We start from the raw sequence: 26,717 nt of genomic DNA, 5'->3' as shown, positions 1-26,717 counted from the left end.
TTCTACGGGCATCTAGTTGGTAGAAGTCAGGGATGCTGTCATACATCTTCAATGTGCAGTACAGCCTCCAGACAATGAATAATCGGGGCCAAAATATCAACAGTACTGAGTTTGAGAAACTCTGTTTTATAGATAAGAAAAACTTAGATAGAAGTGGGAATAACAGAGGTTCTCAAGATTTATCTTGAGTAGTTAATAAAAATATAGATCCCCATATCTCTATCAGATATTCTAAAGTATGGTTTTGTGCTGGAATCCAAAATATGCTTTCTAATAAGAATTCCAAATGACTCTTATCCAGGAAGCACATTGGAGAATCAGGGACATGGAAGGGGGCCGCTCACTCCAAGTTCCATACTTTTCCTGCTTCACCACAAGTTCCTAGAGTACTATGGATATATGATAAATTAATTATAAATTGACTCAGAGTGTGCAGTGAATTCTTGATCACAGATTCTTGATATTATTAACTATGTCATCCGTTCTCCCGAAGAGTACTCAGACCCAGCTATTTAGCTACACAGTAGTTACTTTGGCTTTTTCCCTATGATTGTAGTTGCGGCTACAGAGAAGGATGACTAAGATCTGATATGAGCATTCTAGTCAAAGGTATAGGTGGGGAAACAAATATGACCTTTGGGTCATGAATTTACAGAGATTTTCAAGGAACATTCCTGGCAAGACATTTGTGGCAGCAATTGATTTGCTATCATTAAATAAACATTACTAAAAAAAAATCGTAGATTCTCCTTAATTCTGAAATGTGGAATTATTCTTGAAATGGCAAATCATTGAAATATTTGACCTTATATAAAACCTCAGAGTATAAAATGCATTAAAATGGGTTCTAGAGTTTCTATACCAAAAGTACTAAATGACCTGCCAATAAAAGAAAAAAATAATAACAGAAATTTTCTATTTTCACCAGCTTTCTATTTTACCATAAGTAGGCAGATAAGTCAGCCCACTATCTCTCTTAAGCAGAAAAGAAATTATATCTAAAATTGTACCAATTACAAATAATATTCTGTTTATTTATACTTTTTTTTTCAGAGAAAGAAAGAAAACAATTGAGGTATTACAAAAGCCCTGTTGTGTTGTTTGAAAACAATAATCTGTTTTCAGAGATTTAAATGGTCAGAGTAAATTTTTATTTTTTAAATATATGAGATGGTATTATTATAATACCTTACCACCACAGTAAAAGTAGTCCCCAAGTATTATGGGTTTTTTAATCAAAAAAAGAATGACGACTCTGAGATGAAAGAGTGGAGTTGAGGCTTCTCTCTGTCGCTGAATTACAGGTTGAATAAGTTATTACATCTCCTAAGCCGTGACTACATCACGGGCAAGACGTTTAATAAGGCATAAAACAATCTCAGTGTTCAATGAGATGACAATCGTTAAATATTTTGTAAATTATGATGTCACCCCATTGATCTTGTTTTTTAGTTTGCTCATTAGAAAACTGATTAATGAGGTTACAAATAAAATTTTATTAATAAGTTATCAAATAAAAATATTTTGCACCTATTTCATTAGATCCCCTAAATATGTGCATTCTGCATCCTTGTTTTTATAGTCTTATAGTATCACATAATAGGTATACATCTTATGAAACTTTCCCCCAAAAGAACACTGCTGTTAATTTTTTTAACTTTTATGAAGTGCCTCTTAAACATGACCGCCTTTGAGTATGAATAATTATTTTCATCTTGAATTAGAGAGTGCTGATTTATAGAAATGCAACCTTCATAAAATGTTATATTTGTTTCTTGTTCCACACTGTAATGCTCATGTGTTTTCATTCACTTTTTATATTTCCTGAAGGTATACAGTACCATTATACAGACAGGATTGCTTCAATTCAGAACAATGCATATTAAAGATAATGACAATCAGCCATACCTCTTTAAAAAAATGTATAGCAGATATTTTATAGAATTCTGAAACTTATGTTTACATTTTTCTTTTATATATTCTTGTTAAGTCTTTTCCCTATTATAAAATAAATTCATAAATTTTACTTTGAAAACTCTTCCTCATATTTTAATAAGAAAAATATTGCTATTTATTAATAAAGTGGAAGATGTTAAAAAGCCTGTTTTCATCAACTGTCTAACAAAACTCATAATAAATCTCTACATATGCAGATCAGTAAATGAATGATAGGACAGGAAAAGTCCATTTACTCATGAAATTCATTTTGTTGGGATGTCAAGAACGTAAGGAAGTAGCAAGTGTGTAATGCCCTTTGAAAAGTGTATACCACTGGTTATCAAACTTGGCTTCTAACTGGAATCACCAGCAGAGTTTAAAAAAAATACTGATGTCTAAATTCCACCAGAGAGATTTTGATTAAATTGGTGTGGAGCGTGGCCTCAACAGCAGGCTGTTTAAAATCTCCTTCGGTGATTCTAATATGGTGCAAAGTTTGAGAATCACTAGTATAGACAGAATATGCTATGACTAGAAAGAGAAGAATGGTGATCCCAGAGGGCTGTTTTAAACCAGGGAACAGTCCCTGCAGAAGCTGAGGGGTGAATGAACTTGTGCACACAGGGTAGCATTTAGATTTTCTACGAAGTTTAATAAGATACCTCTCAAAGTATGATTTAGCAAATTTTCAAACGTTAAGTAGCTTAAGCTAAGAAAGTGGAAATTTGCGTTGCCATAATTTTTATCAGCACCTTAAAATATTAATAAAATCATTGCTATTTTATGGAAAAAAATAAGACAAATGATTGAGTTTCACATGAGGAAAATGAATCTGAATAATTTTTGTTCTTAAAAATAAACTTTGACATTAATACCCACAGCCTGGGGCTTACATAACTCCTGGCATCTCTTCCCACCACTGATACCTCTAATTCCACAGGATTTGCCATGATTAAACAGCAAGCCTGCCTGCACTGCCGCCCAGACCCACTTCAGACTCTTTTCTTACTCTTTTCTCCACACAGCTAGTGGCCTTTAATGTTAACTGGTATACGGGTCAAAGCAGTATTCCCAAGCATGGAAAATGCTGCTTTCAGGATTCAGAAAAGCATACCAGGCACTGAACTTCCTTATTAGCTCTGGAAGGTGCAAGATGGATTAATTCATCCTTTACTTTGTAAGGGATATACTAGCATGTCCCAGACCATAGGGCCCCCAAAAGTTTTTTGATATGTATCTTTGTAAGATTTATGTACCGCCTTTTAGAGTCTGTGTGTTTTACCAAGGCCTCCAAGACACTAGTCACTTCTTCCACATCCAGTTTGTTTATTATATGGACCACTGTGACATTTTGCTGGATGTACAGCTGGTTTGGACTTTTTCAGATTCTACTGTAACAGGCGACAGGATCGTTTTTAAAAAACGGGAGAGTTAACATAAATGTAGAGTGTGAATGTATACTCCTGTGCATTCCAAGTGAATGAAAACTGTTGATAAGGATGGCTATCTTTCTGTCTCTGGAGGACGTGACATGCCACAATCTTATCTCTGAAACGACACCTATCATTAGGCAGATATAATGACATCAATGGCAAGTCTACATCAGGTCACCTGCTGTCAGGGCAGGAGTTTGGATCTAAAGTGAATGGAAGGAGGGAAGGATGATCGGCCCTTCTGTGTTTTGTGTTACTGGAACCAAAATGAGGTGGAGGGGGGTGATGACTAAGCCCCCTAATCAAACACCGATGTTGGAGAACAAAACAACAAGATATTATGTCAATTCTAGCCTGCCCTTGCCTGCTAGAGCCTGGGACAAACGATCATTTAAAAAGTTGTCTAATAGAGGGAAACGCTCAGCTTCCCTCCTTGTATAATTTCATTCCACTCCTTCAACAAGCCCATCTGCTGTCGTGTGTCCTCCATGCTCAGGCACACTGCTGGATTCCGAGGACTTAGAAGCAACGGCTCAGCCTCTTCTTTGGGGAGCTCTCAGTCTGTGGTTTGTATTGTCAGGAACCTGCGACCCTAAGGACTCATGCTGACAGGGCACCAAAAGCCATCGGAGAAAGGTGACCTGGTCTAATTCACTGTCAGGTTAAGTGACAGTCATCCTACTTTGCTAATGAGTTTCTTTTATGTAGTGAATAATGGGTCTCTTCCCACCCACGGTCCTAGGAGTGTAGAGTAAAGGATTCTGTGTGTGACTGCGCCCTAACTTTGGGGAGCTTTGAACAGCTGCCCTCTCGGCGCCGCTTCAGGGACTCTCAGCAGACGGAAGTGCCTCCAGCCCCCTTCCCCCGGCAGGCGCGCGCGGGCGGGGAGCGGCGCGGCTGGGCGAGCGGGGCCGCGGAGCGCGTCGGAGCGAGCGCACGAGTCCCCGGCGCCGCCCGCGCTCCCGGAAACGCGAGGCGCCCACCGGCCGCGGCCGCGGGGACCCGGGCGCACGAGGGGAAGGGCCGCCCCCGCCCGGCTCCCGGCACCACGTCGCCCCCGAGCGCCGCCGGGACGGCGGGGCCGCCGCGAGGAGCCGCGGAGGCCGAGGACCCGGGAAGGAGGATCCCCGGACGCCCGCAGCCCGAGGGACCCACCAGGGACCGGGCGGTCCTCGCCCAGACACCGGCCTCCCGCGACTTGGAATGCGGACTCCAGAGGCGGCGCGCACGGTCAGGTCAAGTTTCTCGCGGTTTGAAAAGGAGTCCTGAAACTGACACTCATTTTATTTAACCAGCTTTTCCTCTCCTGTTTTAAACAAGTTTATTTAAGCAACAAAAAGGGAGTCTCTTGGTGACTATCGGGCTCCAAATATATTCCTGAAAGTTTTTGCTTGCTGTGGTTGTTTACATGTGCCTGCCTGTTAGCCTGTTGATGTTTCGCTACTCTGAACGCTGACATTTAAACTATTCTTAAAGGCACATTACAACTCGGCTGCTGCATTTGGGAGTGCTGTTATTTTCCACTTCTGTCTTCATATAGTTGTACCCAGTGGGTCCTTTGGAAATGGTTTTTGCATGTGACACTTCTTAGGGGCCCTTCAGCAGGTTGACAGCCTTTTGATGGCTAATATTAGTAAGGTGTCAAATAACAGGAATGTACCTGTCAGGGCTGGTGGTGCTACCCCTGTGAAGCCTTTTTCCTAAGCTGATGGGAGTGGATTCTGCAATGCTTGGTTCGCATATCCTGTTTCTTAAAACTTTCTTCAGCTCTTTTGCCTTCATTCAGTAAGTGTAACTATTTGTGTGCACCGTACACTAATAATGCCTCAGTCTTAGAAAAATGAACTCTATTTTCTCTTAAAGTTAGTCAATCAAAGACATTCAGGGTTGAGATGGCATCTAATTCTGTTCTATTAGGTGCAATAAAAACTTTTAAGTAGGTTTTATAAAAAAGGAACTGCTTCTTCTTACTCTGATTTTTAAAGCCTGTCTTTGTAATAAGAGGATCTTCCCCTTAAAATTGTGTAAGATTGCAGTCAATTGGTAATTGTTAACTTTTCCTTTACTAGCTGGGTAGATAGTATGAAAAGTTTTCATTTCTTCCTAGTTTCTATATACAAATCAATACAAAATAAATACACATAAAAATAAATACAATTATAAATGCAAATAAATAAAAAGTAGGGTGCATTGAAATGGGAACGCATATTCCATTTAATGTGTCAAGCCAAGATAATGTCTCAAAGTACATTTTTCTTATCCTCTGTCTTAAAAAGTTTCTAGAGGTGGGAGTTTTCTTGGTTATACTGCAGGCAAACTTGCTTCTGGCTTGCCTACCACAGCAGAGTTAATAAACAACACAATTTCACACATTTCTTCTCCAAGCAAAACATGTTCTGTACTGGAGTATAATATTACTAAGTTACTTTCAGCAATTTTATGTAAAGTATTTTGAGACCTCCAAATAAACATTTTTACATTCTTATAGTTAGTTTTGTGAAAGATAGGTATTTGTCAAGAACTAATTAATAGATTTTAATTATTGGAAAGCACCTGATGTTCTTTAGTTATTAATAAACATATTCCAGATGGCATTCTTTTTTTTCTTTCACATTGTTTATGCAACTAACTCCACGATGATTTCGTTTTACTTAGGATTTTATTTTTTTTCATAAACTATGCCAGGCATAGTTTCAGGCATTGGAGGAACCAAAAAGATAGATTACATTGACAAATAAGTGTGCCTCCTTGCTGATGTTGCAGAACTTTGCAATCAATACTTTGCAAAACTTTGCAGAGTGTGCTTTGTGTTACATAAATTTGGTTTTATCTCTGATTATGTGATTTGGCTTGTGATTCCAGAAAATAATTAGTACCTCTAGGTTTTCTTAAACAGCTTTTTTTAAAACAGCAGAAAATTTTTCCTTGGTTAAGGTTTGAAGATGGAGAAGAAAAAAACATGTGTATATATTTAATAAGTAAGTAAATATATATACTAAATATATACTTAAATATAATATATTGACTATATATGTATATAGATATAGATATATAGTAAGTAGATGTATATACAAAATTCTGGAAATTCCAGAATAGAAAATTTAGATACTCAAGTGAAATTCAGTGAAAGGTACATCCTACATCTAATAGGCCTGATACATGGTTCTAGTAGTCAGTACCATTCACAGTGTTGATATTGCCACCCAAGTTTGAAGTGCATGGGATTGATGGAAGTGTCCGTTCATTGAAAGTGGTTTGACTTAAAGACTACCCTAGTGGCTGAACTCCTATTTGTGGATTTTAGTGATGGCTTTTTATTCACTTATGCAACAGATGTTCACTGGGCTGCTGTCATGTAAAACTGTTATATCATGCCCTGACACACTGTTTGTTACGTTATTTACTATTTAAGAGCATAGAGAGGTAAACGTGACTTCTTTTTTAAAAATTTTTATTTTATATTGGAGTATAGTTAACAATGTTGCGTTAGTTTCAGGTGTATAGCAAAGTGATTCAGTTATACATATATATGTATCTAGTCTTTTTCAAATTCTTTTCCCATTTAGGTTATTACAGAGTATTGAGCAGAGTTCCCTGTGCTATACAACAGGTCCTTGTTGGTTTATAGAAGCTTTCCACAGTACACAGATAATCAGACAACTACATAATTAACTAAGTAGCTGAAGTACGTGCTACAGAGGGAAAGTAATGCTTGATGGGAGAGTATGTAGCAGGGAGAAGTGACTGATCTGGGCAATCGGGGCATATTTTCTGAGGCAGGAACATTTAAACTTAAAGCCAGAGGACTGAGAAGGTGAAGCCAAACAAAGTGTAGGAGAACATGTCTAGACAAAGGAAGTGGCTGTAATAACACCCTGAGGCAGAAAAGATGGGCTTATTTGGGGAATTGAAAAAGGACCCCTTTGCCTGGAACTTAGTAGAGCATGCATCAAATAATCAGTCATCTTGAGACAAGCTGAGGAGGGGGGCAAAATGCCCTATAAGACAGGGGAAGGGATTCAGTTAGCAAGTACAATATGATAATTGTGGGAAAGATACAAAGGAAATATGAAATGACCACATGTTATGACTGGGTCTTACCAAGTTTGGAAGGTCAGAGAAGGATTCACAGGGGAGTTGTGTGGAAGAGCATAATTTTTCACATGTACCTGCTCTCTTAATGAGAGTGAAGGGCGCTTGAGGGGCCAAGACCTTTGCCTCTACCTGCTGCTACAGCACCATCGCCTACAGAAGAAGAAGTGACAGCAGCTGATCAGTCTGTGTTGAAATTTTCAGAGCTAAGAAGACAGAGAAGAAATGAGAAGTAGCTGTCACAGGACCAGGTCTCAGTAGGGACAGTATTTTGGGGGAGTCTACATCAAAGACTAAACGGGGCCACGGCAAAGTACAGTTGAATAAAATAATTGTAGAAAGTCTTGATTTTAGGCAAATCTTAATGTATCTATTTAAATACATTGGACCAAATCTTACCTTCAGTTATACTGGTATATGTTTAACCAGCTACTCTCAAGAAAACAGGGAAAAAAACAAAAATAAAAACCCAGTTTTAAACATTCACCAATCTCTATGGTGTAAATATTCCCACCTTGGTATTCCAGTCTACCAATGTAATGTCACTGAATGTGGATTTGGGAAATGATGGGAATTATTTCTTTCTCTCTCTCTCTCTCTTTCTTCTCTTTATTGAAATAATTGACATCAACATTATATTGACAATCATTTCTCTTGAACTTCAGTGTACCACTGCATTACCTTTAGCTTCAGAAGTAGACATGGAGTGTTAACTAAAAAAATTTATGATTCAGTATTTTACATCTTCTAAAAGGAAAGAATGCCCTCAGTGGTTTCCTGATATCATTCGCAAATGTTGAGAGCAAATACATCTCTGCGTAATCACAGGTAATCCACCAGTGACATGCCTTTCACTTCTTTTTTTTTTTTTTTAATTTATTTTTATTTATTTATTTTTGACTATGTTGGGTATTTGTTTCTGTGCGAGGGCTTTCTCTAGTTGCGGCAAGCGGGGGCCCCTCTTCATCGCGGTGCGTGGGCCTCTCACTATTGCGGCCTCTCTTGTTGCGGAGCACAGGCTCCAGACGCACAGGCTCAGTAGTCGTGGCTCACGGGCCTAGTTGCTCCGCGGCATGTGGGATCTTCCCAGACCAGGGCTCGAACCCGTGTCCCCTGCATTGGCAGGCAGATTCTCAACCACTGCGCCACCAGGGAAGCCCTACTTCTGACATTAAGGAACAAACTGTGAAATGCTGGCATCTGAAATGTAAAGTGTTGCAGTACATTTTATATTTGGTGAAAAACACTTCACAAAGACATTAAAAAGCTATAATTGTAATACAGGCATAGAAAGATGTGAGATATACCCTGCAGTTATAACCTATGATTTTACTCTAGTAAGTTACATAATATTAAAAGTGCAATACCATTAACTATCATTCATAGGAAGAAACTTCAGTTTCAATTAGATCTTCCCTTACCTCAGGTTATTTGTATTTGCTTAAATTACACGTAGCTGGGTAGATACAGAGCTATGACATAGCAGTGTCCCTCATATCCATTCCATCCCTTCCCCACATTCTGTGTTTCCATATCTAAATCCTATCCTCCTTCAAGGCTCTGTCTAAATCCTCCCTCTTCCTGGAACATCACACTAACTGCCCTGGTTACAGTGGTCTTTTTCTTCTCTTATCCCATGACAGCTGTTTATCTCTCCCATCATCACTTTTGCTTTGTAACTGAAAATCCTTTATAGAATTAAATGGCTACATGCACACACACGCACACGCACACACGTACACGTACATATATTCATACACATACACCTATACATATACATTGTGTACATATGTACACACATATGTGCACACACGTGTATATATGTATATGTCCATGGATACATGTATTAAATACATTTAATATATACATTAAATATTTGTTCAATAAGTCAACTGAAATATATCATTTAAAGGTAAATAATATGGGCTTCCCTGGTGGCGAGTGGTTGAGAGTCTGCCTGCCAATGCAGGGGACACGGGTTCGAGCCCTGGTCTGGGAAGATCCCACATGCCGCGGAGCAACTAGGCCCGTGAGCCACAACTACTGAGCCTGAGCATCTGGAGCCTCTGCTCCGCAACAAGAGAGGCCGCGACAGTGAGAGGCCCGCGCACCGCGATGAGGAGTGACCCCCACTCGCCACAACTGGAGAAAGCCCTCACACAGAAACGAAGACCCAACACAGCCAAAAATAAACATAATAAATAAATAATAAATAAAAATTAAAAAAAAAAAAGGTAAATAATATAATTATATTCATTGAGATATTGAGACATTACATTTGTCTCAGTTACCTCTTGCTGCATAACAAACATTTCTAAAACTTAGGGGCTTGGGCAACATCATCTGAATCTCTCTCATGGTTCTGTTGATGAATTGGGATCCACTGGGTAGTTCTCTTCCTGATCTCACTTGGGCAGTCAGGTGGGCCCGGGGCTGGGTCAGTGGGATTGCTGGGCTGCTGCCCCCCTCCACGTAATCTTAGGGCCTCTCCTCCCCACAGCAGATCTCTGAGTGTTCTCTGCAGCCAGACAGCTAAACTGCTTATATGGAACATGGAAGCCGCGCACCCTTCTTAAGGTTTAGCCAGGAAGTGTCGGTGTCACTTCCTCCACCTTTTATGGTTTAAACAGATATAGGGCCAGCTTTGATTCCCAGATTTCTTGACTAGGGAAATGACAAAGAATTTGTGGCCATCTTTAATTCACCACAATATTCTTCACTAATAATTCTATGGGTGAAACTGAAGAGAATTTTAGAGCCAAAGGTTTCCTGGAAATGATTTAATCAAATCCCACCATTTACAAGTGAGGGTACTGAAGAAAGGTTTGAGGAGGCAGAGATGGGTCAAATGACTGTGGTTTAAAAGTTTTACATTTCATAGCACTTATCAAACTGCCTGGCCTTAAGTACGTTAATCTGGGTCCTTAGATAAGCAGAAATCAAAATGGGATTAAACTGTTCAGGAAATTCATTAGGGGAAGAACCAGTGAGAATTGGGGAAGGGGGATAAGAAAGGTTGAGAGAGCCATCCAATCTCTATGCAGCTCTGATCTTGAGTGAAGGACAGGGAAAGAAGGAAAGAGTTTGTTGGAAGAACCCTTGGTGCAGTACTAAGAAAAGGTCAGCAAAGCTTCGGGGAATCCGCAGGGAGCCCTTAAACCAAAATCATCACCAGAAGACCCCTGAGTCTCCCAGGAATGGGAGTATCCCCGCCGTGTGTAGTCACTGGCTGGGAGCAGCCTGTGGGAAGTGTGGCCCCCAAACAAACACGATGACGTCTTGCAGAGCTCAGCGACTGGGGCTATCAGGCCATTATGCTCCATGCAGTTGAAGATAGGAGAGATGTATTCTCATGGCCAACACAGTAGATGATCTAGAAACACTTGATAACATAGAGATTCACTAATATGAGCATACAAGATTCCAGTATCTTTTCCTTTAAGAAGCATCAAATTACTTACTTGTTAGAAACTTGCCTTAATTTTTAAGTCACTAAAACTTGAAAGGGATTTTAAATTATAGTATAACAGGATAGTTCATGTTATTTTAACTATTTCTGGTAGGTAAAAATATTTCAAATACATTTCACACAAAATCATGCTTTCCCCCCAAAACATAAATGGAATACTATAGACAATGATTCTAATAAATATTTTATTAGGCATATATACCAACCTTGTGGTCTGTAACCAGAGTTCATTTTGTCTCAGGAAGTGCTTAATTTTTCACAGCCACAAGAATATCTTGATATAAAAGAAACATAAATGTATGTATTCACATTTCTAAGACAATAAATTAGATTCTGGAACCCTATTTGCAAACTGACCACAAGTTTGTTTCTCTAGCGAATTCAAAATGTAGATGTACTGACTGACAAAAGACATTGTACATAAAAGTTTTCAGAAAAAAAGGTCTGTTGTTTTAAGTGAGGCACTTAATGAAATATTTCTAAACTTTCTGGACTGTTCGGTAGGCAAGATCAACTATAAATTGCTTAGCTAAGCTTTACATGATGCCTATGTGGATGATAAAATGGCGGTGGATTGTGCCGATACAATCTCTATATTAGTTACGGAATTTGGTGCTCAGCTTATTGAGACGAAGGAAACTCCTTGTATGTCAATCCAAAGTCTTTTCAATAGTGGATATTGAGACACTTAACAAGGGGCCAGTCTCCACTCTGTTCAATGGTTGTGTTCTCAGACGACCTTCCCACCAGAGACGTTTTTTCCTTCCACCCTCTTCCATGTCCACATCCAGATCAAGGAGAAGGAAAGGGTTTTCCTACTCACCAAAAGCAGTTCATCTCCTGATAGTCTGCCACTTCTGCAAGTGGACAGCCAGAATTCATCTTTTTTTCAAGTCAAAACTTTGGTTTTGAAATCAATTAGATTTCAGTATCAATTAAAATGGCTCCAGGAAAGGGGGAACTTCCAAAAATTAAAGGCTAAATTACATAAATATATATTTCAGTGTTTATGAGATCATCTGAGTATATGTAAATCTGGATCCTTGGGACCCAGATATTTTAAATAACCACATGTAGAACATTTGTGGATGTCATTGGATTCCACAAACCAATGACAAGAACTTAACACAGCTTACAGTTGAAAGCTTTCCCTTTTTCCACTTACGGGGATCTTGCTGTAGCAGATGGTTGTTTACTCTCATTCTCTGTTGCTCCTTGTGACCAAATCTTCTATGTTTGATGATAGTACCTTACTTGAATAGTTTTTCTTAGATGAATCATTATCCAATCATGAACTAATCAATAAATAGTATTTCCCAAAGTAAAGACCCCAGAAAACCCTTCTCTCCCATCTCTACAGTTATCTTGTTTGCTACTATCACACACATGGGGCTTTATAATGGAATTCAGTGAGTCTTTTTTGTCAACAACTTGATTTTTGGTTGGAAAAGAACATCTTCATAGATGTCATCTCTCTTTCAGGGAAGTAGCTGGCAATCTTTGGATAGGTCCATTGTTGTGAATATTGATGATGTCCCTCTGAAGGGACAGAGGAAGCAATGATGATCACCGGTCATGTTACGGTAGGTGTCTGTTACCTCAAAATTTCGAATCTTACTTCACTTCTCTGCCTCAGATCAAACTAATATGTACCTCTCCCTTAATTATGAAAAATGAAGGAAGTATCAAAGCATGTGTGCCATGATCTTAAAACTGTTCTCTGTGTGGATCCACAATTACAAAGTGGACACCATTTTTAAGAAATGCCTTTGAAGAAACTACTATTAATCATGTTACTAGTCTAATTAGCTTAACTATGAAATCAAGATCAGTACATCTTGATAATAATTATTTAAATAGTTTTTATGAATGAAAATTTGTACATATGGCAAATTCAGAATTTTTTTGGAAAGCCATTATACTATTTATTTCTGTTATATTATTTTAGAACTCTGAAAGTTATCTTAAGTAAGGAGAGGTATGCACACAAAAACCATTCATACACATATAAACATGAAGATTTAAATTTACTATCCAAATTTATGGAACACTCTTAGGTACACATATGAAGACCATTGTGCTGTGTTTAAATTATATTTTATTTCTCCTTGTGTAAAACTGCATGTATATAAATGATTATTTAAAGATGTTTAATCTTTTGAATGCATTGTATTGCATAGGACTCGTGGTTTATTATTAATAAAATATAAATAAAATTTATTTATATATAAAGCTACAGTTATTTCAGTTTTCATTCAAATCACTGGATGATCTTATCTCTTTTACATTATACACTGATTACTCACAAATGCAGGCAGAGATATTTGATTCCTAATCTTTATTCTGTAGAGCTTTGTCGATTTTGGAGAATATCTAGGATCAAATTGGGGAGCAAAATCATGTCTTGCTAAAGATGCATTCTTTTCTCTAGGTATGAAATATCTCCCAAATATCAGTGATGTGAACTCTTTCGTTAAATAAGTTGAGAATACACTAAATGTTACCACCTGAGTGTGTGAAGACTGAAAACAACAAAAACACTCCATATACTCTGCAATATTTTAGTCTGTGTCCTTTAACATAATAGAAAATAATTAATAATGAAGTTATATTCATTTTTGTTTAGTTATTTTTGAAGTCCAGTACTGTATATGCAGCTGAAGAAAAGGTTCAAATGCATTACATGCTGGAAAGAACAGAATATACATAATCTTTCGGCCCCAAATTTCCATTTCAAACTATTGTGTTGAAAACTTTAAAATTTTTTATTCATATGCTATTATTTACTGAAATTTTAGAATATGGTATCTTGGCCATTAATGAGTTTTTATGCAAATGCAGTTTTATTCAAAGTAGGCAGTGCCTTTTTGCTCTTGAGGTGAGGCCCTTTCCTAAGAGTATGCAGTGGGAAAAGCCTACCAAACACACTCAGGAGGAATTGAATTAGTGTAACTTACTTTATCACCTGCTCACCATTAGGTAGAAATACATTTTCTAAATTATATGAAGACTGAAAAGATCTGTTTTGAATTACTTGAGATTTGATCTAATTCTTAACTAATTTTATTAATTGAAAGAATTCTAATTATTTGATCTAATTCTAAATAGCATGTTAGATTGTACCTCAGAAAACTAATTCCGTGGACCGGGAGCCTCCAAGGATGGTTGGGATCTTCACAGTCCTGAGCCTCCAAAGTCTAACTTTTCAGCAGTTGTTATTGCCATTCCATGTGCCAGATACAGAGGCGATTAACATGATACAATCATTAGTAGATGTGACTCCCATTTAAAGAGCTTACTGAGAGATGGATTGATGGGTAGATGAAAAATAGATAAAAAGATCAATAGATTGCATGTGTCATAATAAAGATATGCTTCAGTTTTATTTAAGCACAAAAGATTTTGGGAGCAGAGTATGCTGTGGAAAGATCAGTGTAATTTTTGCTGTGTTCTAGAAACTATACGTATGAAGGACAGAATTTGAATACAAGATTACAGTAATATGATGAGTCGGCAACCTGTCACAGAGATTCAGACAAAGATAACTTCTTAAAACTCAAAGAGGGGCAGTAGGAGTGGAGAGTGAAGAAAAGCTAAGAAAAATTTGGGTGGTGACATTGGAAGACCACGTTGGTGATTGTGTGAATAGTGTTTGTAATATTTTGATGTTTGACTGCAAACAGCTTTTAAGCCTCACACCTGACTCTTCTTGTGCCTCTCACGTGGGCGCGATGATAAGGAAGCCCAGGTGTTCCCCCTTTAGCACGTGATTCAAACTATCCAGTCACCTGCCTTCCTATGGGAATCCTCATGCAGGCCCGCCCCCTGACCACAATAAAAACCCCAAGCCAGTCTGTTTTCCTTGCTCCGTGAAGCTGTTTTCCGGCCTGCTTATGACTGCTCTGCTCATCCCAGAGACCTCACTTATGTAAGTTATAAATCTTTCTTTTCATACTTTCTTGGGGTGTGTGTGTCATCTATCTCCATATTCAAACCAACTTTTGGGTGGAGGTTTGTCCAGTTTTTACATAGTGGCCTGGCTACAAAATTGTTGCAGAGACTTTAAGCGAGAAACTTCCAGATTTTTACTGTAGGTTACTAGATATTGATGCTTTGTTTGATTCTCCAAAAAAAAAAAAAAAGTAAAGAATAGTGGAAGGGACTGGATCATAATGAAGCTCATTAGAGGTCATAATTTTTCACTTTTTATGCCTATTGAATTTAAGGTTCCTGTTTAGATGTGTACTTGCTTAGTCTATTTTTGGCTTAGGAAATCAAGAAAATATAGAAGTCAAGATCATTTTAATATAAGGGATAGCTGAAAACATGAGAAAGTTCAAAGTCAGCCAGGAAAAGTGTTTTTTTTGTACTAAAAGAAGAGAATTATTCATAATTCATACAGTTTAGCTTTTTTAAATATTTTTTCTTCATGGAAATAAGAGTGAAAGCAAATCACTCATTTTTACCTATTAAGTTGAAATGAAAACGCTATTCAGCATTAAAAGAACTAATCTTAGCAACAGATGAGTTCTCTCATTTTATATATCTGTATAGCATTTCTCAAGTTTTTTTGTTAGATGTTTTAAGTTTAGGATAACTCCAGAACTAAACCCTCAGCTTCTCATAGTTTCAGAAGCTGACCTCTACAGCATATCTGGTAATTATAAATATTCTTTGGCACTTAAAATGTCTTAATAGTATGGATTATGCAGAAGTAAATATTGGTTTCCTCAGAAATCCATGTAAAGATGCACCAATTGTTAAATACAGTAAGAAAAAATAAAATCATTGAGGACTGTGTCTTGATTTAGGTCAGACTGCGTGCTTATTTCACCAAACCATATTACAAGGTGGAAAAAACACAATAAGGAGGGTAAAACTTTCTCACCTGACACTGCATTGCTGCGTAAGACTAAATACATTTGAAATACAGAGCCCTTCTCCGTGTTGAGTGAATCTCTGCTCAGCTTATTTGGTTCTTCTTTATTCTTTCAGTCACTTATAAGTGTTTGGTTTTAATTACCTTTTTTTAGCGTTTCTATATCTGAGCACATCATCTTTAGATAGTATTATATGCTGTTTATTTGATTAACTCAATATCGTGCTCTGATTAACCTATTCAGATGGATGGGTAATTAAATTTCTTTGGGCAGTAAGGTCATTTCAGTAAACCAGGGAAGCACAAAGCAATCTAAAACATATTTTTGTTTAATTAGTTACTCATGATGAATATTTTGTAAAACTATGAAAATGTAAAATTGAATGGTATACCTGGGTAAAAAATGTATTTTTAAAGTTCCCATCAATTATAAAAATATTTAGATAATAAAATCTTTTATAATTAAATGATACAAGAACACTTTTCTCATATTTAATGTTAACCCTCATATTTCTTTTTACTTACATGAAAAAGTCTTGAAGTTCAGAGAATTAGACTACCTATTCTTCCCTCTCCCCATAAAATTGCCGTTTAACTTTCATAAATCCATTGCCTCTATTTTTTAAATCTGAAATATTAATCACTTTTTACAAATATGTATATAGAAATTAAGCCAGTTGATTGTTTTTGATTAGATCAGTGTTCCAATCTTTCACTATGCAATTCCAGGTGAAAAGTATTTCTGCCACTAAAGCAGTCCATATCTAAGCCAATACTCATTTTGGTAAATAAAAGAGGTACTTGAGTTCAATTACTAAGACAGTGTTTCTGTTACTCAGAATAAATGAACAGAGTTAGTACACCAGTTGCTCTGGTTTGGAGCTGGCACATGTGTCTTGTCTGAATTTTAAAATATTCTGAAAACAACTTTAGAAAACATCCTATACTTTAAAATCACCTGGCAATGTATTCCATCATAATGGATACAGATAAGGAAAAATGTGGTTTACATACAATGTATCAGCTTTACATACAATGTATCAGCTTTATTCTGGCTAGTCTCTCCTGAGAGAGGCCTTACTGAGGAGAACAGAGTGCCCTGGTGTATTTCAAAGGATTGGGTACCCTTGGCATTTTTAACTGGGTTGCCCACACTGGCCAACAGCAATTTGTCAATTCCAATTCAGGTTTTCCTACCCTAGTGATTACCTCCAGGAGCTCCACCAGGTTCTCACAATGAACATTAGAGAAAATTCCCCTTGTGCTTCCAGCAGAAGGGTAAAAGAAACCATTTTGAAATACACCAGACCACTCTCGTCTTAGCAAGACCTGCCCTCAGAAACTAATTTACCAGACCTTAACCTGCTGGGGTACTGTCAGAGTCTAACTGATCTGGGAAAGGAATATACCCAACCCCAGCCCACTCCAGCCATGTTGTCCCATCTAAGGAGGGTGTGGGGGTGGGGGGGAAACCTACAAAAACCGCTTAGATCTCACAGTCCAGAGGCATAGGCTCAATAAAAGACTGAGATGTAATCACACTTTTATGTGTGAAATAAATGATCTAAGGGTTGGGAGGAAGGAATTAAGATTATTTGTTACTAAAAAATACTTGTACTACCTGTGAATTAGTATCTTGTAATTTGGAAGTGGACTTGGATTAGTTGTAAATGTATATTGCAAACTCAAGGGTGAACACTGAAAGTGTTTTTCTTTCTTTTTTTTTTTTTAATGACTAATATGCTAAGAAATAGGGAATGGAATCATAAAATACTCAAAACCACAAAAGCAAGAATAAAGTCAAATACAAAGAATGAGGACAACAAATAGAAAACAGTAATGAATATGGTAGATATAGTTGGATTAATACCACTTTTTTTTTTTAACATCTTTATTGGAGTATAACTGCTTTACAATGGTGTGTTAGTTTCTGCTTTATAACAAAGTGAATCAGCTATACGTACACATATATCCGCATATCTCCCCCCTCTTGCGTCTCCCTCCCACCCTCCCTATCCCACTCCTCTAGGTGGTCACAAAGCACCTAGCTGATCTCCCTGTGCTATGTGACTGCTTCCCACTAGCTATCTATTTTACATTTGGTAGTGTATGTATACCAATCACTTTTAATGCACCAATAAAAACGGTTTTCAGTATGGATCAAAAAACACATGTCAAATATGTAGTCTACAATAAGCCCACTTTAAATATAAAGACACATGTAGATTAAAAGTAAATGGATGGAGAAAAATATACAATGCTAACACTAATCAAAAGAAAGCAGGACTAGCTATATTAATTTCAGACAGAACAGACTTCAAAGCAAGAAAATTTATGAGGAATAATATCACATTAGCCAAAGGGTACATTTCTCCTAGAACACATAACAATTCTCAATGTGTTTGCACCTAACAGAGCTCTAACTACATGAGTCAAAAACTGATAGAACTGCAGAGAGAAAGAGATGAGTCTACTAGTAGAGCTGGAGATTTCAACACCCCTCTCTCAGAAATAGATCCAGCAAGCAGAAAATCTGTGAGGATATAGTTGAACTCAATACCATCAATCAATTGGATATAATTAACATCTATAGACCAACAACAGCAAAATACACATTCTGGCATATAGACATCCATTTTGTTTTATTCCTTTAGGCTCTTTTTTCTTTATTGGCTCCTTCCTTCACTATCTGGTAATGACCAATCCTATTCTCAAATGCAAAAGTGAGGTACTAAAATGCTTATTGTAATGTTGTTGTGTTTTGTATAATTTCTTGTGGATTTGTTCTGGGATAAAAAGTTATCAGGCATTTCTATTCAGATTTTTCTCATACTCCCTGCCCTGGGAGAATAAAATAAATAAAAGAATGGGATGCTTGAGCTTAATTTCAAAACCTACATGTTATTTGTAATAGACAAATTCTATTAGTCTAAAGTTTTTTTTTAATTTGTATAACTGAGAAAATGAGAATATGTGACTATTGTACTTCACAGGGGTTTGTGAGCATCACTTGTTCTTAAACTTTAATGTCTTTTACCAATAATCCTACCATATACCCTGTGGCTTCCTGTACCTCATCAGAACCTTACTCAAATATCTTCCAGTGACCCTTCCCAGACTACTATTTACAATTGCAGCTTCATTTTTTTTTTCTCCATAGCGTTTCTCACTTTTAAACATGCCATGTACCTGTTATGTTTTTGTCCTCTGATTAGGATATAAACTTTATAAATATAAGAATTTTCGTCATTTACACATTGTTGCAACCTAAAGCTGTAGTGGACATGTAGACATTCATTGACTATGTGAATAATAATAGAAGACATTAATAGTAGCCAACTTTACTGAGCAATTAATTCATATTAGGGACTCTACTAAACATATATATTGTACTATAATGTAAACAAAATTAAATTGACTGAAGGAAACAATGAGAATTTTCAACTTTATTGATAAAACATTAATACATTTATAAATATTTCAGAAACGTACTAAAACTCCAAAAAAATCTAGATTTCTAAATGAAATTATCTATTACTTGAAATATACCAATATAATTTGAGTCAATATTTATTGTACATTTTGATTATAAAATTCATCTTTATCCTAGTTGTGTTTATGTACCTATTAGCCACGCAAATGCATATCTAATTATATCTTGATACAATCAGGAATATTTTATCTATGCATAAATTCTTTCCCTTCACATTTGTAATAAACATTGTCAATATTAAATATTTTCTCAAACTTATATTTTAATGGTTATTTATAGCTATAATGTATTTACTAATATTTCCTATTCCTACATATTTTGTAATTATTAATCTAATTGCCACATAATACTACATGTGAAATCCATATGAAGCTATATATACTCTAGAAAAAGATCCCATTTTATTTCAATATGAATAATAATTTTTATACATAACTTATCAGGATATCTTTATTTCTATAGAATGCTAAAGTTATTTAGAGTTATTCATATAAAACCTCATGTTTTGGGGGGCTCAAAAAGGAAATTAGTGGATAGGGAGTTAACTATTTTTTTATTCTGCCTTTAGTGACTACACTTTATAATTTCATTTTCTTGGTAGAAAAATCAACAGGTGTAGTAGGTTTTACAGTTTTAAAAATGTATATCTTAATCTTTTCGTTTCCTCTACAAGCCTCAATTTTCCCTCTCCCACTCTCCCATTATTGGTATTTCACTTTTTCTGAGATGGTCCATGTTGACCAAATAAAGAAATACCAGATTGTTCTTCAGTGCAGAGATTGAGAAATGGCAGACAGTGTCTAGGGAACTCATGCCACTAGCTGGGAGACTTGAGCATGCCACATAAACTACTCAGAATATTATGTACTTTTTTCCACTGTCTCCAATCCTTAGTTCCTACTTTGTATTGAGTCTCATGCAGTAATGTTAATATCCTGGGGATCCCAGACACTTTGTTTCCTGTGGCACCAAAGTGAGTGCCAGGATCAATGGAATTTACCTGCTTCAGCAGTGTTTTAGAAAAGCTCTTTTCTCTTCCTCCACACTTTTATCTCAGAATCTTAGAGGAGATGTGCATTTACTACATCCTTTATGCAAAACTGTGTGCCCTTGTTCTTTTATTCTTCACTCTATGAAATAGCATTCTCTTTCAGGCTCCCTTGGTGTAGATAAATATACAATTTTGATTTACTTAGAATTTGGGCTCATGGCTGCTTGGTTACCCAGTCTCTTGAGAGTGTGATCCCAAGAAGGGCAAAGATGTCATGCAAATAAACATCATTCATTATGCCAAATACAGTAGCAGGTTAATGGAGCTAATGGATTTAAAAAGTATTATTTAGTATTTGCCATCAGGAGATACCTCATTATCACTAAACTATCACACACACAAAAATGGTTGCATTAGAAGCTTGTACCTACTCTTCCTTGGTTCAACAGTTTCGTGTATAGTTCAGAAAAACAAGATAATTTGCAATAAGATATATGAAGAGTATTCTGATATGGAAAATGTTTTATCTACTTCCCTTGTTTAAAATACTGCCCAAGGGTGAATAGTATAGTTATTGATGTTGGACTGAAGATTTGAATGTATAAAAGTACTACAGGGATGATTTTCCTACAGAATAATATTACATAGTTCTGTGCATTACTCTGTAGTTCCTGCACATCACTGTTTCACATGGAGCAATTGACTTTATATAGCAAATAATGTTATCTGCTTACTTCCACTGCTTTATAATCAACACCATCAAAGTTATATCTTCTGAATTTAATGTTTCAGACTTTAATGGGCTATCTTCTTGATCTTTATAATTTCAACTTTAAAACTATTCTAGGTTATTACTATCTTTACTAAGCTATCATATTTGAGAATTTTAAAGAACTTTGAGACTATATGTATGCAAGTACACAATATCCATGTTTGTTCATGCCATTTTAGATTTTTTTGCTGTTTTTATTTACATAGGTACAGATATTAATAAAACAAAACCCCATAATTAGGTCAATATGCAAATTGGTATGATGCAAAGTCAAAATATTACACATACATACTTATATGAGGCTTGAGGCATAACTTAAGATATGTGTAGGAAATAAGGAAATATTTACTTCCTCAACAATTCAAAAAATAGAATGTGGTATTTACAAAAGGAAAAAAACACCTGCCTAAAACAACTTGTGTCCAGATCATAAAACCCTATAAATATCATTCTGTGTCTTCTCCCTTCTGAGGCACTATGAAGAATGTCAGAGTGGAGTCCTATAGTTTCTATACATTTTGGCTTGCCTGATCAACATATTATACTAGTGCTCATTTTGTGGAGATGGCTGTCAGCAAACCTGGAGGCCCCAGTGAGATCCAGTCATGACCTTCTCCCCACTCTAGACTCAAGACCCTTGACTTGAACCAGGCAATTTCTCTGTGCTGATCTAGCCTTGTGCCCAGGGGTCTGTCCAACTCTGACAATGAAGTAAATTTGTTCGTTATGCTATCGATCCTCCTTACTTACTGTTGTGAGTTCATAACAAAACTTATAGGATGGTGAGAATAGATCTATTGAATTCATCTCTTTAGCCAGCCTGAGAGCTGATAAATTCTGAAGGCCTCATCACAGTGGTAACTGGTTGGAATAAATTTACCTGAATCATCTTTCAAAAACCTAATGAGAACTTTATTCCTTTCTTGTTTTGTCCGTGAGAGCCAGATCTCCTCTGCAAAACTTCTGTGAATCAGGAATTGCCCATCTTCAATATATTCAGTCTCTGATGACTGGGTACTAGGATGGGGGCTGAGATAGGAGGTACACATGCAAAGCATTTGAACACCTTTATCCAGACTCATGGTTTTAACTCAGTTGAAACTTTGCCTCCTCTAGGCTAGACCTCCATCTTTTCCATATATTGTCTCTAGAAGTTTATTTTATGTATTACTCTTCATGGCAACAGTTCAACAAAGATGATTTAGAATTACCATGACTATTTGGGGGAAACATTTGATAGGAAAAATATTTAGAAAACAACTTGGAACAAGTAAAGGAGATATATTTTTTTTAAAAAACTTATTAGAAGCTTTCAAAAAATTAGATTCCAGAATTGCTTCCTTCAAAGATTGTTTGCCACGTCCCATGAAGATGCAAAACATCTAAAACTATACTACTTTAGCTTCCTTCAAGTCACAACCTGAGCCTAATGGGTTTTACCCTGCTATTTTCCTACCCTGTCTTTTCCATTACCCGCTGCCTTCTTTCTGATCAGCCTCATTTTTCTTTTCAGTTTAGAAAGCCCAAAGTTCAATTGCTTCTTCATGTTAAACTTTTTGAAGAACAGACATTTTAATTTTAAACTCTAGTCTCATTATGAGCTAAAAGACATTGTCAGATTATTCAAAACTTAGTCAAGGAAGACAATTTCAAAGGAATTTAGAATAATGTTTATTATTAAATAATAAATTATTAAATAATTTGTCTAATAAAATAATATAGAGCTTCCATATCTATATCATTTCCTGTGTTATGAGAGGCAAGTTATGGAAAGATAAAGCAATGTAGGAAGACCCTGGGGGTGGCCTAAGAAAGAGCTAATTTCATGAAAAGCTAGAAAGGTTTAGAAAAGCTATGAATGGTTGACAAGCTCTTTGGGAGATTATTTACAAAGCCTTTACTACGAAAATAGATTTTTCTAGTCCTGAGAGGAAAGAAAAAATATGAACCCATTGGAGTTTTCAGGAATAGGTTAACACTTTATACAGTACACAGCAAGAGATCCTAAAGGAAGTTCAATGTTCCCCTCACTTTTATGAATGACATTAGTTATTAATAGAAGCATCAAAATCAAAGTAAGAAATAGAATGGAAAGTAGTCCCACTGCCAGATCTCCAACTCATTAGTGTACATTTTGAAAATGTACTAGAACAAAATGTTAAGACCCAGAATAAACTGATGGTCTCATGGTTTAAGACCTCATTCTGGAGACACATGATAAAAATACTTGTAGATACTTTAAGCAGAAAGGATACTATAGAAACAACTGTGATGTACTAGCTAAAACAAACAAAAAAAACCTAAGGAAAAAAATAGGTGTTCAAAGACAGTGCTCTGAGGAATAAGGACCCAATTTCTCACTGTAATAAATAGTAAAAAAAATACTTTTCAAAAACATTAAAAATATATATCAACTATAAATCCTGTCATTATCCTACAATCTTTCACTTTCATTAATAAACCATATAGATAACCACTATCTCCAATAACTGTCAGAATCTCCCAGTCTTAGCTAATAATCTTTATTCTAGGATCCAAACAAGAAAAGAAAAATGTTCTTTCCTTCTTTGGGACACAGTCCTCACTAACTTAATAGGGAAGAATCTAGTGTGTCTACTAGTTGAAAGCCTAGTAGAGAAAGAAGCCATCATAATGTTAGCAGTTCTTATGTTCTCCTATGCTTTTAGTCAAAAACAAACAATAGACTGTATAGACATATTCAGGACCTCAGGGCCATGATGTGAATGTCTGAGACTGCTGTTACTGTCAAAAAACTGCCATAGCCCACTCCTGCCAATGAAGAGTTCAAGGAAAACATCTTAATTAAGCTGTAAATCTAAAATATACTTTATTTCAAAGTCAGTCTGTCTTTCTCACTGATATTTTTATATCAACCTAAAGAAGCTGTTAGGAACTTTCAACACAGAACTGGTAAAAGAAAAAAGAATGCCATGTGCTTATGTAACAGGAGATGTTTTTTTGATTTTATTTTTATTGAAGTATAGTTGACTTACAATGTATTAATTTCTGCTGTGCAGCAAGTGATTCAGTTATACATTTATATTCTTTTTTATATTCTTTTTCATTATGGTTTATCCCAGGATATTGAATATAGTTCCCTGTGCTATACAGTAGGACCTTGTTGTTTAGCCATTCTATATATAATAGTTTGCATCTGCTAATCCCAAACTCCCAATCCATCCCTGCCCCATCCCCTCTCCCCGCTGGCAACCACAAGTCTGTTCTCTCTGTCTGTGAGTCTGTTTCTTTGTTGTAGATAAGTTCATTCATGTCATATCTTAGATTCCACATGTAAGTGATATTATATGGTATTTGTCTTTCTGACTTCGCTTATGATAATCTCTAGATCCATCCATGTTGCTGGAAATGGAATTATTTCATTCTTTTTTATGGCTGCATAGTATTTCATTGCATATATACATCACATCCTCTTTATCCATTCATCTGTCAATGGACATTTAGGTTGTTTCCATGTCTTGGCTATTGTGAATAGTGCAGCTATGAACATAGGAGGAGATGTTTTTCAACTTCTTGTTTGGATGAGTTCTTCCTAACTTTTTTAAGAGTCTACATATCAAATTTTAAAATAGTTACTATGATTTAATTGAATTTATGACTTATTATCTTCAGCCTTTTTACAACTTACTTTCACAATTTTAGTGTAATTTAATGGTCCCTGAGAAGTCACCACACAATATGGAACAGAACACACTTGGATTTCTCAGAGATACCATATTGTCATAAATATTTTTGAGAGAGATTTGAAATTTAGCACAAGTCATAATCATATAAGCAATGTAGGAATAAAAATTGTCAACAGAGCCTTTGTATTTGACATTAAGAATGTGGCATTGCTCAAACCTGGGCCATAGTGGACATGATTGATAGGAAACACAAGCAAAGTCCCTAATGTTCTGTTCGCAAGTAAGAGAAATACCTGATGCTGCATTGTAAACACTGTCTCTAAGAGCAATGGAGGGTGCAGAGTAAAAATATTTTTTTTAATCCTGGATGCATAGCCAGTCTCGGGAGATAGAGAAATGGTTGGAGAATAATAGCACTGAGCTGTTAAATCAGTTATCATTACCAACATCATCGGATTTGAGTCAGACCCAGGTTTGACTCATGGCTCTTCCAGTCGACAGTTCTGTAACCTTGGTGTCAGGTACAAACTTTACTGTGTGCCAAGTGTTATGATAAGCACTCCATGTATATCATCTCATTTAATCGGCTCACAACCTCCATTTTACGGGCGGGAAGCAGAGGCACCAAAATATATATATATGTATGTGTATATATATATATATATGTATATGTGTGTGTGTGTATATATATATGTGTATATATATATATTGCAAGTTTTAAGAAAGTCTTCAGTTTAAAAAGGAAATTCAGGGTATTGTGTGTACCTAGCAACATGCCAATTTTTTTTAAAGCATATGTACTAAAAAACATATTAAATTGTTACACATTCCTTAGAACATTTCAATAGCAAAAAGGAATCTGTAAACAGTCAAAGAGAGCAAAAGATACAGTTTAGGGTACAATGATAAAAGGATATAGGTTGGACAGTTAATAATTTTTATAACTGGCACTTTTTGATGTACCACATTGACTTTTGATAGTCATTGGTGTGTGTAAGAGAGGGAGAAAGGAGAGAGAGAAAGAGAAAAAACATATTGCTTTAAATCAAGGAAAACTAATACATATACATAACTATAAACAGTATTCAGAAGACAGGTACACGGTGCTGAACATGATTTAGGTATTTTGCTCCTGGCTTGAAAATAAGCCTCAGCACTGAATTCACAGAAGCTGTTAAATCCATCTGGGATTTAGCACTGCAGGAAACTGTTCCATAATTTAATTGTGTGCTCAGAAAACCAATTGACAGGTTTGCAAATTTATGCAACTTTAATACCTGGTAAATTGGGTGAGTACAGGTATGGCAGAAAGGAAAGAAGGTTTAATTTACTCACAGGTATAATTCATGGTTAATAAATTGTAACAAGCATCAGTAAATAAACAGAGGCTGAACAACACCAGAGGCAAAATAGGATTATGTTTTTCCATTTTAAATGTACTTAATTAGCACAGTTCCTCCTCTTAGGAATAGAAAACCATGAGTCTATGAAAGCCTTTGCCTCTGAATGGCAATAGAGGCAACAAATTAATACAGGTGTAAGATATCCTTCCTTTATGGGTCAAGAATTGGGTGGTCACATGTATACATTCAGCTAGAGAGAATAAAGGAAATAAAAGGAGCATTTCTCGAATTCAGTGTATTTCTTTACGACTTTCTTTTTTGAAGTCAGCTTTAGGTTCATAGCAAAATTGAGAAGGGATAGAGTTTTCCCATATGCACCCATCCCCAAACATGCATAGATAGCCTCCCTCATTGTCAACATCCCCCATCACCACGGAACGTTTGTTAGAACAGTTGAACCTACGTTGGCATATTGTAATCACCCCAAATCTATATTTTCCTAGGGTTCACTCTTGGTGTTTGACATTCTATGTGTTTGGACATAATGTATAATGTGAACTGTGTCCACCACTCTGGTATCATATAGGGCAGTTTCACCACCCTAAAAATCCTCTGTTCTCCTTTTCAGAGCCCTCACAAACC

General features: G+C 36.3%; 1 protein-coding gene across 1 annotated transcript in view; it reads left to right on the top strand.

The window, feature by feature from the left end:
• Nucleotides 1-26,717, top strand: part of LOC309628494 (uncharacterized protein) — a gene marked incomplete at its 5' end in the record, with an annotated part of 202,906 nt that overhangs the window by 10,987 nt on the left and 165,202 nt on the right. Inside the window, 2 exons of the mRNA XM_082391595.1 lie at nucleotides 4,174-4,601; nucleotides 12,415-12,515. Of these exons, the coding sequence (XP_082247721.1) occupies nucleotides 4,174-4,601; nucleotides 12,415-12,495 (509 nt within the window). The 3' untranslated portion in view covers nucleotides 12,496-12,515. The remainder of the gene's footprint in view (nucleotides 1-4,173; nucleotides 4,602-12,414; nucleotides 12,516-26,717) is intronic.

Source organism: Balaenoptera borealis, assembly GCF_965194805.1.
Source record: "Balaenoptera borealis genome assembly, chromosome: 4".
NCBI lineage: Eukaryota > Metazoa > Chordata > Mammalia > Artiodactyla > Balaenopteridae > Balaenoptera > Balaenoptera borealis.
The sequence above is the reverse complement of the archived record's forward strand: the minus strand, read 5'-3'. Positions and strand labels throughout refer to the sequence as shown.